We start from the raw sequence: 15,256 nt of genomic DNA on the forward strand, positions 1-15,256 counted from the left end.
CTCCACCTCTTCACTCCCAGCCCAACCAATGGTGGGACCAGTGAGAGGGAAATCAAGGGAACTTAGTTACTCCCGGATACTACCAGGCTGACAGCTACTGATGCACATGTAAATGAACTCAGGACTAAAGGCCAGAGTGATGATAAGGGATGTTGACATCAGAAAGGAACTCTGTCCACCCACCAAAGACACCAATACTTTAGCTGAGAAATAGGGCTGGAGGGGGAGGAGGACTAGAGTTCTAACTTACATGTACCTGTAGCCTTCATCAGCTAGAAGCAAATAAGGATTAGAGAAGGCCAGGGGCTGGCCCAGATTCACACAGTGGTCGGGGGAAAGCCCCGACCTCTCAGCTGGTTGCTTTTTTATGGCCCTGTGGTCTCACCTCCTCTCTCATGGGCCTGGCTCACCCCAAGTCACAAATTCCCCAACCCCACCCACATCCCCACTACCTCTAGCTGCAGCGTGTCAGGGCTCAGGACAAGGACTCGGTTCTGGCAGCCACACCACAGCCGCCCACCCACAGACACCATCTTGGTGATGGGGCTCCCCTGAGCACCCAGGGTCACCGATTTGAAGTTATGGGGGTCCCAGAAATGGCCTAGAGTAGGAGTGGGATAAAGAAAACAGCAGATTCAATCTTACATTGCATTTAAGCCTCACCCTCCCCTGAAATAAGGTGCTAATAAATAACCTCATTTGTCATTGAGGACACCAAACCCCAGAAAAGACCTGGGAGTTACCAAAAGTCACATCTCCAGACATGCGGTCTGGAGGCCCCAGCTTGCTCAGGAGGGAGACCCTACTCAGCGGGGAGGGGGACACTCACCTGCTTCTCTTTGGTAGACTACGAGCTCTCCATTGGCCAAAGACACAAACACCTGGTTATTCAGATACCTAGGAAAGGAAAAGGAGTCATGGGGGTTTCAGGAAGCCAAAGGAGGTCCCCTGAGCCCAAGGCATCAGACAGAATGACTATGGCTTCCGAAAGATCACCTCCTCCCACCCCTTGTTCTCTAGGTGGTGGGCACCTGAGTCTAAGAAGAGGCAGTGACTTGCACAATGACACACGGTGTGTGGGAGACACAGTTAGCCTGGGGCACGCCTGTGTGCTCTGTGCCCAGAGGGTGCAGGTGAGCAGAAGGACATCTACGGGTATAGCTGAGAAGGGTGTGAACCAGAAGAGCCATCTGGGGGGCCTTACAGGATGCAGGTAACAGAGGCCGAGTGCTGGAGCTTCAAGCTGTTCCTGCGATCGCGGATGCTGTCAGAGGACTGGTACACGTGGACACTGTGGATCAGTGGTGTGGACCTGTGACAAGTGCTTGGGCACACCAATCCCTCCACCTAGCTGCCTCCACCACCATCTCCTCCACGGCAGGTGCCACCCCAAGGTACCAAAATCCCACTGCCTTCCTGTGGGTTTCAGACCCTCTGGCAGCCCTGGTTGACAGTATCCTTGAGATCTGACCCAAGGCCCTCCTGCTTCTGCTTTAGGATGTGATATTTCTTAAACAGGGACTGCAGGTTCTGGCACCAAGACTCCAGCCTCTCCTGTGTCCCTACCAGCCATCCTCGGTGCCCAGCCACACGGAACTCTGGTAGGCCTCAGGGTCAACGCTCAGCAGGTCCTCCAGGCTGCCGCGGGTGAAGGAGCCACGACTGGACCGACGAAGGGCTCTCCCATCCATGGGACTGGTGCCGCAGGGACCGCCAGGCCCGAAGGAGCCAGACAGTGGCAGGAAGCCAGGCTCCTGTTCCTCCTCTGAACTGGTGGTCTCTGCTGTGGCCTCCTTGGAGCTCGGGGTCTCCTCATCTGATGGAGACAAAAGGCTCTTTCTCCCACTCTGCCAGGCCCAAGATGTGGTATCTTTCTAGGCCCTACTCTCCCCTCAATGCACCCTTCTGGGTCAAGGTCTTCCACTGCTGTTCTCCCCGCCCTCCAGACTCCACCATCAGTTCAGCCCTTGTTACCCTGATGACTTGACAGCTCAGTGCTACAGGTTCCTGGTCCCAGCTTGGCCACCTCCAATCCACCACCGTGGACCAGTTACCACCATCCCCAACAACTCCCATCTTCCTCAACTGGCCATTGCAGGGGCCTGAGGATCCAGCCTGACTACCCACTGCCCCTGGGGCCCTTGGTGTCACAGTCCCTGCCCATCTTGCTGGCCCCCAGCGCTCTCTGCACTAGAATCTTAAGGAGACTGGATGCCGTGGTTGTGCTTATCCTTTCTCTCATTCAATCAGCACGGGCTGGGCTGCCCCTCCCTGCCCCAAGCTGGGCACTCACTGCCAAAGCTAGAGGAGATGGTGGACCGGCTGGCCTGGCTCTGCAGGGTCCCCGAGGGGCTGGGCGAAGACTCATCATCTGAGTCGCTGTCAAAGGGCACTAGCTCTGGGCGGGGATCACCCTCGGCGGGGCCTGGCGTCATCTCCAGGCCTGAGCCCGCTATGGAGATGTGCAGGCATGGCTGGGGCCCTGGATCGGCCAGCGTCGCTGCTTCCTCGTCCGCCGCCTCGACGTCCAGGTCTGGCCCGGTAGGCTCGGGTGCCGTCTCTGGGGGGTTCCTCAGCGACGCAGTCTGTTCCCTGGGAGACGAAGGGTTGGGAATGAGTGTCACTAGGGGCAATGTTCTTGCCTGGAGAATCCCAGGGACGGGGGAGCCTGGTGGGCTGCCGTCTATGGGGTCGCACAGAGTCGGACACGACTGAAGCGACTTAGCAGCAGCAGCAGCAGTAGGAGCTAGGATCTGCCCTACACGTCCTCACGCCCAGGCCCCGCCCACACCCACAGGACACGCCCACCCTCTGGGTCAGGGGCCGGGACTCTCCCCCCAGGCCCCGCCCTTCACCCCGCCTGCCCCCGTCCGGGCGGCCCTCACCGGTGGCAGCAGCGCTGCAGACCTGGCACCGCCCCGATGCAGAGGATGCGAGCGGAGCAGACTGCGATGCAGGCCTCCACATCGGGCTCAGCGCGCAGGCTCAGCAGACACACCTGGCCCACGTAGCCGTCGCTGTTGCACACCCACACCTCGGGGGTGGGCTCGGGGCAGCTGCTCAGGGTCGGGGCTGCGCACGAGAACTGCGGAAGGCGCCAAGGGACAAGGGAAGGTGAATGGAGGAACTGCTGCCAGCTCCACACCGCTCTCCAGGCCCTCCTGGATTCTCAACACACCTTTGGCATACACGTGCACACATACAGCACACGTGACTCTTTACGCATCAAATGCACACATCCTTCTGTGACATACATTCATATATGTCTGTGTACACAGATATCCACACACATATATACCGCAAATATGGTCACACATACCTGTGTATGTGTAACAAATGAAAAAAATGGTAACTTTGTCCATATGTATATAGACTCATACAAGCATATGAATTAGACACTTGCACATCAATGGTATAGCCTTTGTTCACATGCAAAGATGCATAAATGCATGGATGTACCCATATACATATGACACATATGTAGTGTCCATGTGCTTGTGCAGAGAGCTGCACTCTCAGACACAGGGAACCACTGCAATGTTCAAGACGTACACAATGCTGGACAAAGAACAAAAACACATGAACACATGCTGGCTTAGAACACACGCACCCAGGTACCCGGGTGCATACACACCTGCATGCCGCTGCGGGTTTTCATGATGGGGATGGCCTTCAGGAATTCAGGGTCTAGACAGCTTTTGCTGGAGGCTGTAGTGGAGATGGATGGACAGACAGACACTGCTTAGCATTCACCTTACCCTGGCCCTGACCTTGCCCATTTCTCTTCCTCTCCTGCCCCTCAGGGTCTCTCTAGGGAGAATGAGGTGACTGGTTGTTATGTCCTGCTTGTCCTTGGCCTCAATTTTCCCATCTGTACAATGTGAGAGGTAGACCCAGAGGTCTCTAAGGATTTTCTATGGACCTGTTCAACAGTGCTCCCTGATCCAGGCCTGCTGTCTGTGTGTGTGGTGGAGGTACGAGGTCCTAGTCACCCACTCCCATGATAGGGCCCCTGCCCTACGCTGACCGTATCCACTGAATCCCTGCCAAAGAGCCCCTAAGTGAGTGAGTAAAAGTCATTCAGTTGTGTCTGACTCTTTGCGACCCCATGGACTATACAGTCCATTGAATTCTCCAGGCCAGAATACTGGAGTGGGTAGTGGTTCCCTTCTCCAGGGGATCTTCCCAACCCTGGGGAAGTCCTGTATTTCTCTGCAGAAGTCTCAGTCCACCCTTCCACTGGCAGGGACTGGAACACAGGACATGGCAGTCCTGAGATTTCTGGCTCCTGATGTCACATACAGCTATAAGATGCTGTCCCCTGCTTGAAGGTTCTGGGAGGAGGACACCACCCTGGGCCCTGGCTTACCCAGTTTCCTCTTGGCCTCATCAAAGGCCTGCTCGAAGCCGAGGCGGGCATCAGGGTGGGGGAAGTCAAAAATGAAGGAGTCGGTGCCCTCGGGCCTCGTGGTGCACAGCTCCAGCTTGGTAGGAGGGAAGGAGAGTGCGTAGCACAGGGCCTGCTTCTCCGACAAGTCCCGGTGCATGGCAGCTGAGAGGTCCCGCAGCGCATCATCCAGGCTCTGCAGGGATAAGGGTCCGGGCCTCAGGGCCTCCCTTCCCTGCTCAGCTTACTCCTGCCCTGGGGATGGGACTGGGCATCTGCCTCTCCCCTCAGACAGAAAACGGGACTCTACTTCCCGGAGACAAAGAGGTAGCCTGGATCCTGCACAGACATGGTGGGCCCTCCCGACTCCCTCAGCTGGGGATGGAGCTGTGTCTCCAACCCGCAGGCCTGGAACATGACTTCCTTCAGAGATGGGATGAGGCTGTACCCTTCCCCCTCAGACCGGGTGAGGGAATCTTAGGCAGAAGAAGCAGACCTGGTGGGGGAAACCGAGGCTCTCCGAGAGCTTGCTCATCTGGCCCAGGGTGGTCAGGTCCTCGTCCAAGCGGCTGATCGCCTTCTGGATGTTCTCTCGATTGGCAGCTTGAGATGCCCCTAGTGGGGACAGAGGGAGGCCATGGGCAGATCCAGAGACAGACAAGGTCAGGCTTGGACAGACACTCCTCCCCTTCCTCCCAACTTGCAGATGGGTGCGGGGAGCAGCCTGACAAACTGAGAGCTTGTAAACCGCCGGACCTCGGGTTAGCATCAACCCCAAAGTTAATGGGCAGCTTGGAGAGAAACTCCAGGCCCGAAAGCAGGGCCTGGGCCTGGTTCACAGCCACCGGCCACAGGGTGTCGGTCCCTTGGAGAACTCCCTGGAAGAGCACATAGAACAAACAGCAGACAGCTCCCAGGTTATGCAGACTCCAGCTGATGCTGGACTGCTGTGGTGGTGCCATCTCCCACAGGGGAAGTCAGCTGGGCAGGCAGAGCCTCAGGCAGTCAAATGTGCTGACCCAGGGACTCAACTCCCCCCACAAAGGAGGGGCAATGGGCTGATGACCTAGATTTCCCTGGTCCTGTCCCATACTTGATCCCTGCCAAGTACGGGCCCCACAGACCAGCTCAGCATCCCGCACACTCCACACTGCCTGGCTAGGAGCGTTCACAAATGGGCTGAGTAGACAGCAGTGGAGTGGACTAGACAAGAGAGGCCTGAGGACATCTGCTCCTTCTGAGGGAAACTGTCCCCCAACAACCCTCTACCACCCGGGCAGCCACGCTTTCTTCCCTATGACCCTTCCAGTCTCTGGCCACAGCTGACTGGACCAGGGGTAGACACTTGACCTAGAGGCACTCATTTTATCCACCAGCCTGTTCTTTAGTGAAAAGAGATGAATTGGACCAATAATCAGCTTGCCTTCCTACGTAGGGGCCGGTGTGGGGCAGGCCTGGGTTCACCAAGGGGCTGAGTGAGCCCCTGCCTCACTGGGTCTGACTTGCCTGCCAGTCCCAAGGTGCCCTCACCACCAAATGACCACCCTACTCAGGAGGGTGGACTGCGCCTCCTGGAGCAACTGGGGCTGAGAGCTGAGGGAGAAAGGCCACGAGGCAGACAAGGCCGTGATGGACCACGGGAGTTACGAGGAGGCGAGAAAGCTGAGAGCAGTGAGATCTGGCACAGAGGGGGTGGGCGGGGGTGGGGTGGGGGGAACATGCTCACACCGCAGGAGGAACAGCGCTTTGAAGCTGCCTCAGCTCCCGACAGTCTCAGCCCCAAACCAAAGGATCATTCTAGCCAGCTTTCTGATTGGCCTGAGTTGAGTGTGCCTGTTCCCCAGGCACCAAACTGCTGGACCAGAACAGTGCGCCATCATCTAAGATGAGGTGCATACAGGCACCTGTGCAGTGAATCAACCGCTACGGGCGTGTCTGCGCTCCCTGCAGCACTGCAGCCCCAGTCCCCCGCCAGCCCGCGGCAGGCCCCTGCCCAATCAGAAGGTGGTCGGTCTGGCTCCGTGGGACACAAACTGGATCCTGCATGCCAGCACCCTTGGACAGGATGAGAAAGCGAGGCCCAAAAGCAGAAGAGCAGGTGCACAGCCAGCCAGCCTGGTCACGGCTCAAATCCTCCAGGTGGGCTTCTCCGAGGAAGACCCCCTAATACCCAGCACCCCCACCTTTGATGATGTCCGCGTCGTCCAGCGGCAGCTTCCACAGCAGCTTGTACTTGCTGGCCGTGTCGATGACGCTGGCTGCCGTGTACCTGTGGGGAGCAACAGGGGTGCTCTGGCCAAGGCGGGGGAGTGGGCCCAGGGAAGGACAATGGCCTCAAGCACCCTGGCCACTCACAGGCTCATGGAGCTGCGCCGCAGGGAGCCCGACTTCCGCTTCAGGGTGGTGCAGACGATGAGGTCCGTGAACAGGAAGAGGGACCGGTCCTTCTTGCCACCGACTGCCTTCTGTGGGGCCCGAGACAGGATTCAGGCCCAGAGGCCCTCCCTCCTGCCCACCGTGCCCAAGGCGGACAGCCAGGACGAGGGAGGGGAGGGCCTTCCCGATGCCCAGAAGCAAACTGGGCCTTGACCCTGGGCTCCTGCTGGGGTGGAAGAGCAGGAGGCCAGAAGGCAGCAGCTGTGAGCAGAGAAGGTAACCAAGCAGGGAGGTGGGGGACAGGCGGGCAGACAATGGGACACTTCTTACCACTTCAATGACCATCTCCTGCCTCAGGAACCGCCGCAGAGGGGCCTGGAGCTGTGGGGCAGGAGGGACAAGGCGTCCTGAAGGCTCATTATGAATTCTTTCCCCTCCCCAGACCCTAGTGACCCTTGGCCCCACTCATGGGCCAAGTCAGTAGGAGCAACACGTTGTCCACCCTCTCAATGCTGTGTCATCAGGCCATGGGACATATGGCCAGAAACAGACATGGGGGAGGACACAGATGCGAACCGCGATGGACGCAAACACACTGCAGCCATGAGCACAGTTCCAGGTGGCCGCAGATGTGGACACAGGCATGGGTGGGGCCAGGCGAGACGGCACTCACATCCTCCATGCCCTCGATGTGGGCCTCAATCTCCTGCAGCACGCGGGCATGCCGCTCTGCCTCCTCAGCACTTCGCACACCCTTATTGATGCGCTCGGCCACCTGCTTGATGTTCCGCTGCGCGTCCAGCAGGAGAGGGTAGTCTGGGTGGTCCTCAGGCGTATGCTTCAGGAGGTCCTGGGTGGAAATGGGCGGTAAACCCGTTTAGCCTGTCAGGCTCTGGGGCCCCACAGTGACTGCTGGAACAGAAGAGACTGTGGGTAGACTCTAGAAAGAACTTTCCTATCTGGACCCTGCGGCTCCACTAGGTGGGGACCACTGAGCCCCCTGCATCCCCACATGCCTCCAGACTTTGCCCACCTGCCTACCCAGCCCCATGACCTCCTGCCCACCCAGCCCCACGCCTACCTGCCCACCCAGCCCCATGCCCACCTTCACCAGAAGCTCGTAGCGTGGGATCCGCTGCACAGGCTTGATCATGAGGTCGGACAGTGCCTGCTTCTCCTTGTTCTCACGCATGCTTTGCTGAAACCCGAAATAGGGTTGATGGGCACCCAAGTGAGGTATGACCAGCAAAGATGGAAACGTCCAGGGACAGACAGGTCCCCAGTGAGCCCCTCCAGCTCTGAGGGGAGACACGGACCCACAAGCTAGGGCTCTGGGGTCCAGGCTGGGGGCTCCTGAGACCCCCAAAGCTGACCCAAGAAGGGTGGCCTCCATCCCCCTGCCTGGCCCAGGTACCTCCAGGAACTTGAGAAAGGCAGGCCTCGCCTCCTTAGCCACACGCACGGCATCCTTCGCATTGAGAAAGTTATCGATGTAGGCAGAGTAGATGTTGACCAGGACGTCCTTGGAGAACTGTGGATGAAGAGGCAGGTTGGGACCCTCAAGGTGTCCCCTCCCCACCTCACCCTGTCCAGGTTTCCACTGATTCACGAGCCAACATCTAACTCTTCCCTCCATCTGAAAATGACACGGTCTCTAAGGGATGGGGCATGTGCTACCACTGTGATGTCTGTACATGTCATATGTATGACTGTGTGATTAGGCGTGTGCATGTGCGTGCAGACACACAGGTGCACTCAGACCAGGCTCTCTCCCTCCCAATGGGGCATTTCATCCCCTGGTCTCCAACCAGGCAGGTCTCCCTCCTCGCTGTCAGCTGAGTGACACAAACTTGTTCCTGCTGCTTGGCTTTTGCTCACGTAATTCCCTCCAGCAGGAAGGCCCCTCCCCCATCCAAATCTCACCCACCCTGGCAAGGCGGAGCTCCAGTTCTGCTGCCTCCAGGAAGCACTACTACCCTGAAGAAGGCTCAGCTTGGAACTATACCTGGCCTCTGGCCTCCCTGGCCCCTCAAGGCAAGCCTGCCAGCTCCAGGGAGTAGGTGCTCCCATCCCTCCCAGTATGCTCTGCCCGGTGGCTAACACCTGATGGCTGGGCTCAATGTGGATGTTCTCGGCAGAAGCCCCAGCTGGGCATTAGGACACCCCAGTGCCTGTCTCAGCTGCGCCATGGAATGACTAGCTGACCTGTGGTGGTGTTTCTGGTCCCCTCTGGGTCTCCAAACCCATGTTTCTAGGTTCTTAATGCCAATCCCCACCCCCCATCAGATGTGCTGCAGGGCAGAGGCTGATGCAGCTCAGGGATAAAGACAGCCTCCCCTGAACTCCCCCCAGTCCTGGGACAGGACATCCTACGCCGACCCCTCCGGGGGAACCAGGGCTTCCACTGCTACCCTTGGTTAACATCAAGGTCCAGACAGGGAGGGGATAAACCCAGTGACACTGAGAGCTGAGACAGACTGGAGATGTCAGCACTCAAGCTGGGGTCCCACCACCGCCAAGCCAAGGTTCCTGTTACAGCAGTTTCCAGGTCAGCAGGCACCTTCCAAGACCTTCTTAGTAAGCCCAAGGCCCACCCCATCACATCACAAACACATGCAAACACACCCACATCCCATAGAAATAGATTAAGTGTTTTTCACTAGTAGAATTTTCTGGAAGGAGTTTTAGAGTTTTATTTTTGAAATTATTTGGCTCTGAGTAAGCATTTAGTTTGTGTTTCACTATGATTTCTCATTCATCATCATGCTTTTTTTGGAATTCTGGCAAAATAAAATGTAACTTAAATTTTTTCAAATGTAATTAAACTATGTAAATGAATACTAAATTTAACAATTAAAGAAAATGGCATGTTATGTTTTGCAGACATTTAGTTGAATGTTTATTCGTTTCACTTTTACAGTCCTTTTTAAATTATCAAGCCAATGCCTTTCCTAAGGTCTCAATCACTGTTGTAGGATTTTAAAAAGCTCGCAGGTGGAATTTTGTCTATGGTGAAAGGGACAAGGGGTGGGGCAGAGCATGGGCGCTGGAACCAGGTTTTTTGGGTTGAATCCTCTACCACTTACTGTGATTTTTTTAAAAATATCATTCGTTCATTTATTCGGCTGCACTGGGTATCAGTTGCAACATGCAGGATCTAGTTCCCTGACCAGGGATTGAACCCGGGCCCCCTATATTGGAAGCATGGAGTCTTAGACACTGGACCAGTAGGGAAGTCCCTTACTAACTGTCACTTTGATCGGGTTATTTTCTCTCTCTATGTGGCAGAGTCATCAACTTTATTTTTTGCTTGTGGGTTTTTTTCTTTTTTTTGGCCTCGCACCACACAGCTTGCAGGATCTTACTTCTCAGATGAGGGTTTGAACTCAGGCCCTCAGCTGTAAAAGCATGGAGTCTTAACCACTGGACCTCCAGGGAATTCCCAGAATCATCAGCTTTAAACTTGGGAATAATCAATCATAGCTACCTCCTTAGTGTCATTGATATATATACTGTATTTAGAATACCTAGCACATAATAAATGCCAAATAGCCATTATTATTAAAACGCCTGATGGAGAAAAGTACTAGTCAGGACTAGGCCGGTGTCAGCATCAAGCCCAAGTCCAGGGTCAGGACCAGGACAACTGTTTACATTCAGGTTAAAGTAGGGGTTGAGGTCAGTACCATCATCCATTTGAGGTCTGGGTCATAGTCAGTGGCAGCTCAGGGTCAGGCAGGACTAGGGTCAGGTCAGTGTCAGCAACTGGTTTGGGGGTTTAGTCGTGTCCGACTCTTTGCAACCCCATGGACTATAGCCTGCCAGGCTTCTCTGTCCATGGGATTTTCCAGGCAAGAATACTAGAGTGGGTTGCTATTTTCTTCTCCAGGGGATCTTCCCCACCCAGGGATCGAACCTGGGTCTCCTGCATTGCAGGTGGATTTTTTACCAACTGAGCTACCAGGGAAACTGTCAGAAACTGGGGCTGGGTCCAAGGTCAGGGTGTCTAGCTGGGGTTGGGCTGTCAAGGTCAACCCAGGATCGGGGGTCAGTGCCAGTGTCTCGCAAGCTCTAGGGGTTGGATCGGGGATCCGAGTCCATCTCGGAGGTGGGGGTGGGGTCCAAGGCCGCATCCGGTCTCTCGGAGCGGCAGGGCTGTGGGGCGGGGGTGTAGCAGTGGACGGCAGGGCCACTCACCGACTGGACAAGCAGGTCTCCCACCTTCTGCTGCGCGTGCCAGTTCTGCACACAGTGCCGCACCTGCTCCAGGAACTGCTCGTGGTGCTCCAAGAGCTCCGGGATCTGGTCGAAAATCTCATCCACCAGTGACGGGTCACAGAGCAAGGAGTTCTCCGGCTGCTTCAGTGGCTGCATATAGCCCTGGAGGAGCCACAGGGTCGGTGCCAGTCCCCTCAGAGAGATGGCACCCCAGCCCGCCGGCCCAGGTATACACAAAATCACCTGGGCCTGCTGCTCAGTGGCCCTGCCTCCAGGATCTCCCTCATTAACCTGGGAGCTCCAGGAGGGCGATGGAAAGATCTAGCCCCATCACCCTCACTCAGCAACCAGGGTCTGGCACAAGTTGGGGGTGAGGGGTGTCGGGAAAGATTTGTTGGATGTGTGAATGAACAGAGCTTAGAGTGAGGAAAGCAAGAAGACTGGGCTCCTGGGAGACTCCACACACTAATTCAGCAAATTTTTTTTTGCGCATTTACTATGTGCCAGGTACTATTCTAAAAACTGGGAGACAGCAGTGAACAAGAAAGGCCAAAATCCCTGCCCAGATCGAGCTTACAATCTAGTCAGATGAAATACACAAATTAAATATATAAATAAATAAAAACCACGTCATCGAATCTAAGATGCATCAGTACTCTTCTTTACCTCAAAAAAAAAAAAAAAATGCTGTCAATTAAGTTATTATAGGCCATCAACTATGGGATGAACCTGGATTTCAGAGATGGTAAAATGTGAAGAATGTGTTTTAGAATCAATTACATGCAGAAATCCTGTGGTAAATTAAAAGACCATAATTGCTGTGGGTTAAATAAAGTAGAGAGAGGTATGGAAGGGTATATGGAAAGTTATTGAAGGCTTATTTGACAATATCCGAAACACTGTTTTCAGATCTTCTGGTCAATTAATGACTAAAACTCCCATTTTTCACTTCAAATCCACATTCAGAGCTATTTCCTGAGCTTGAATAGCCCTGCTCAGTGGCTAGTGGCTCATGTAGATGTCGCCCTCTACTGGCCTAAACTGTAACTACAAGCCAAAGAAACTAGGCTGTTTGAAAAAGTATATGGAATGCTGCAATCAAATTTACATCAAACATAAAAAAAAAAATAGCTTGTTCTAAAACAAGTTTGAGAAAGTAAAGCTCAACGGAATGCTCTCGCCTGGTCTGAGATTCTGGAAAGGCAGAGGGGGCGGGGGTGACAGGACACACGCAGCCTTTCTCTCACAGCTCCCAGGCTAGTCTGAGCCCCGGCAGGATCTCTGCCAGGGTCTGCTGCCCGAGGAGTGGGAGTTAAACCGCTCACTTCTGGGTCCTAGCGCCTCACACAGAAGCCTGCATACCAGTTGGAGGAAAGAATAAACAGCGACAGGGACCTCGATGGAGAACCTGCTAGGAGCCGACACCTGCACTCACCCACCACACACTTGCTGAGCAACTACTGTGCGTCCTGCTTTCTAAGCACGAGCTGCATCTGCGGGCAGACAAAAGTCCCTGTGCTTGTGCATCTGACAATTTAGTGGACGGAGGGAGACAACAGCACCCTAAGTGACAAGATTATTACAGTGCATTAGAAGGTAGTAAGTGCAGTGGGAAAAAAGACAGAGCGGTTGGTCAGGGAAAGCAGTGCTGTTAGCTGGGAATCTGCAGGTTGCAGAAAGACTCAAAGGGTGATGGTGACACTGAGGAAAGGGTGCACCCTTAGAAGCTGGGTTCAAATCCCACCTCTTTCTGGCTGTTAACCTTGGCATTTAACTTCTTCCTTCACTGTGAACTCCTGGCCCTCAGGAATAATACAAATCAACTTGAGTGGCAGCAGTCACTGCGAGGGATCACCAGGGCTGTAGAGTCCAGTCTCCACCCTAGAGTGAGACTGACAGGGATTCAACCCGGGCTATGGCACTCGTTCCCACTGTGAACCTGAACCAGTTGCTTTACCTCTCTGTGAGCAGTTTCATCATCTGTAAAATAGGGGTCTATAGTGAGGTTTATATGAATTAACTTATATAAAGCACACATATTAAGCACCCAATAAATGTTAGCTCTTAGTATTACTGCTTGCTATGTTCCCTCCAGAAGTCATATGTTGAAACGTAAGGCCCGATGTGGTGGTTATTTCAGGGTGGGGCCTTTGGCAGGTGAGCAGGTCATGAGGGTGGAGCTCTCACAAATGGGATTTGTGCCCTTTGAAAGAGAGCTCCCTCAGCCCTTCCACCACGGAAGACACAGTGAAAAGACAGCTGTCTACAGACCAGGAAGCCGGTCCTCATCTGCACTTAATCTGCCAGCACTTTGATCTTGCATTTCCCCACCTCCAAAACTATGCGAAGTAAATTTCTATTTGTTTAGGTCACTCTATCAATGGAATTTTTACTATAGCACCCCAAACAGACTAGGATATCATTTAATAGATAGATGACTCTGAGCAGGTTTCTTCCTCCTTAAGCCTTCATTTCCTCAGGTGAGGAAGAGCATTATTATAATTTCTGCCTCACAAGTTTAATACAAGGATTAAAGGTGATTTTATAGATACACACACAAATGCGCATGCATGCATGCAGGCAGAATTGCCAGGCAGTATGTTAAATTATACATGCATCTCGTAATCTGCACCTGACACAGGTCTTATTATCATTCCCACTCAACAGACGAGGAAGCAGAGGCAGAGACTGGATCTATAACTTGCTCCAGATCACATGGCTGGTCAGGAGGTAGTGCCAAGTTTCAGCACCAGCGGCCTGGCTCCAGAGCTGTGCTCTGGACCCGTGGGTGGGACCTCAGTCCTCGACACAGCAGGGCTGCGTCGAGCGAGCTGGTCTCAGCTGACCCTGTCTTTCCTGCTCGCGCCCTTCCCCTCTAGACACTCTGAGCCGGTGTCCTCAGCACCATCCCCCCTTAGCTCTTCCACTCGCAGGCCCTGCAAGCCTCCACATGTGCAGCCCGGCAGCCCTGAGATTCAGAGGCAGAGGGCATGCCCACCCCATCACCTTTCAATCTTCACACTGAGAAGAGGGCATGATTAGTTATATTTACAGGACAAAAATGCGGAGGCTCAGAGGAGTGAGATTATTAGACTAGCCATCACCCAGAAGGGAGCAAGTGACTAAATCCCTGGACTGATTCCCACGCCTTTGACTCCCACTTAGGGGACAACCAAGGACCGCCCAAGACCCCTGCACATCCATTCCTGCCTGGCAGCCAGGGACACCTCGTAAAAATGGAATTCCGGTGTGGCCCTCCTGTGACTTCCTTGGGCTCACAGTAAAGGTCAGCTCCTTGCCCAGCAGCCACACTGGCCACCTCCCTATTCCTAGTTGTTCTAGGCTTCCTCCAGCCGCCCAGCCCTGTTCCTGCCGTGTCCTCAACCTAAAACAAGTCCCTCCAAGCTTTCCCCTTGCTTAAATCCTACCTACCCGTCAGGTCTCAGCTAAACACCCCATACCCTGCCCCCAACACTAGGGCAGACCCCCATTCTGAGTTCTCAACGCTCTATGCATCTTAAAAAATACACACACACATACACACATAAATGATGTATTTTTGTGGTGTGATATATATATAGCATAAAATTTGCCATTTTAATCATTTTTAAGTGACTGGTTCAGTATACCCACATTAAAGTACATTCATGTTATGGACCATCACCACCATTCATCTCTGGAACTTTTTTCATCTTCCCTGACTGAAACTCTGCACCCACTAAATACCAACTCCCCATGTCCCCCTCCCCAGCCACCGGCAGCCCCATTCTACTTTCTGTCTTTATGAATTTGGTTGGCCATTCCAGGTACCCCATATAAGTGGAATCATTCAGTATTTGTCCTTTTGTGACCTGCTTAGTTCACTAGCATAATGTCCAAGAACTTGTTGTAGCATGTGTCAGAATTTCCTTTTTGGCTGAACAATATTCTGTTTTAAGAATACTCTCCGTGCACTTTTACATCACCATGTGTCCTCACGCATAGCCTGTCTGGTTATTGTCAGTCTCTGCCACAGACTGTGAGCTCTGGGAGACAGGACCTCATCACTCACATTCACTGCTGAACCCTCCAGAGAACACTGCCTGCTTCATGGTGGGTTTGTGGAGTGAATGAGTGAATCCTTGGGATGTTTCCCCAGCCTCTCCCTTCTACCCCTCGCTCTTGCTCTGCCTAGGTGGTTTGAGAAAACCTGTCCCCAGTTATGACCACTAGGTCCCACTTTAGCTCAGACCCACACTCTTTATCCTGGGCTCCAGACCCTGGGCTTTCCAGACC

The 15,256-nt window shown here is 54.0% G+C and overlaps 1 protein-coding gene across 1 annotated transcript in view; it reads right to left on the reverse strand.

Annotated features, from left to right (window-relative positions):
- ARHGEF17 (Rho guanine nucleotide exchange factor 17) overlaps positions 1 to 15,256 on the reverse strand; it is a 58,389-nt gene that overhangs the window by 3,166 nt on the left and 39,967 nt on the right. The window contains exons 3-18 of the mRNA XM_027562960.1: positions 10,961 to 11,143; positions 8,178 to 8,294; positions 7,869 to 7,961; positions 7,437 to 7,613; positions 7,094 to 7,144; positions 6,743 to 6,852; positions 6,571 to 6,656; positions 4,884 to 5,002; positions 4,370 to 4,583; positions 3,635 to 3,708; positions 2,886 to 3,085; positions 2,294 to 2,592; positions 1,567 to 1,816; positions 1,205 to 1,291; positions 830 to 897; positions 453 to 601 (exon numbers count right to left, since the gene is read on the reverse strand). Coding sequence (XP_027418761.1) covers positions 453 to 601; positions 830 to 897; positions 1,205 to 1,291; positions 1,567 to 1,816; positions 2,294 to 2,592; positions 2,886 to 3,085; positions 3,635 to 3,708; positions 4,370 to 4,583; positions 4,884 to 5,002; positions 6,571 to 6,656; positions 6,743 to 6,852; positions 7,094 to 7,144; positions 7,437 to 7,613; positions 7,869 to 7,961; positions 8,178 to 8,294; positions 10,961 to 11,143 — 2,277 coding nt within the window. The remainder of the gene's footprint in view (positions 1 to 452; positions 602 to 829; positions 898 to 1,204; positions 1,292 to 1,566; positions 1,817 to 2,293; positions 2,593 to 2,885; positions 3,086 to 3,634; positions 3,709 to 4,369; positions 4,584 to 4,883; positions 5,003 to 6,570; positions 6,657 to 6,742; positions 6,853 to 7,093; positions 7,145 to 7,436; positions 7,614 to 7,868; positions 7,962 to 8,177; positions 8,295 to 10,960; positions 11,144 to 15,256) is intronic.

Source organism: Bos indicus x Bos taurus, chromosome 15 (genome assembly GCF_003369695.1).
Source record: "Bos indicus x Bos taurus breed Angus x Brahman F1 hybrid chromosome 15, Bos_hybrid_MaternalHap_v2.0, whole genome shotgun sequence".
NCBI lineage: Eukaryota > Metazoa > Chordata > Mammalia > Artiodactyla > Bovidae > Bos > Bos indicus x Bos taurus.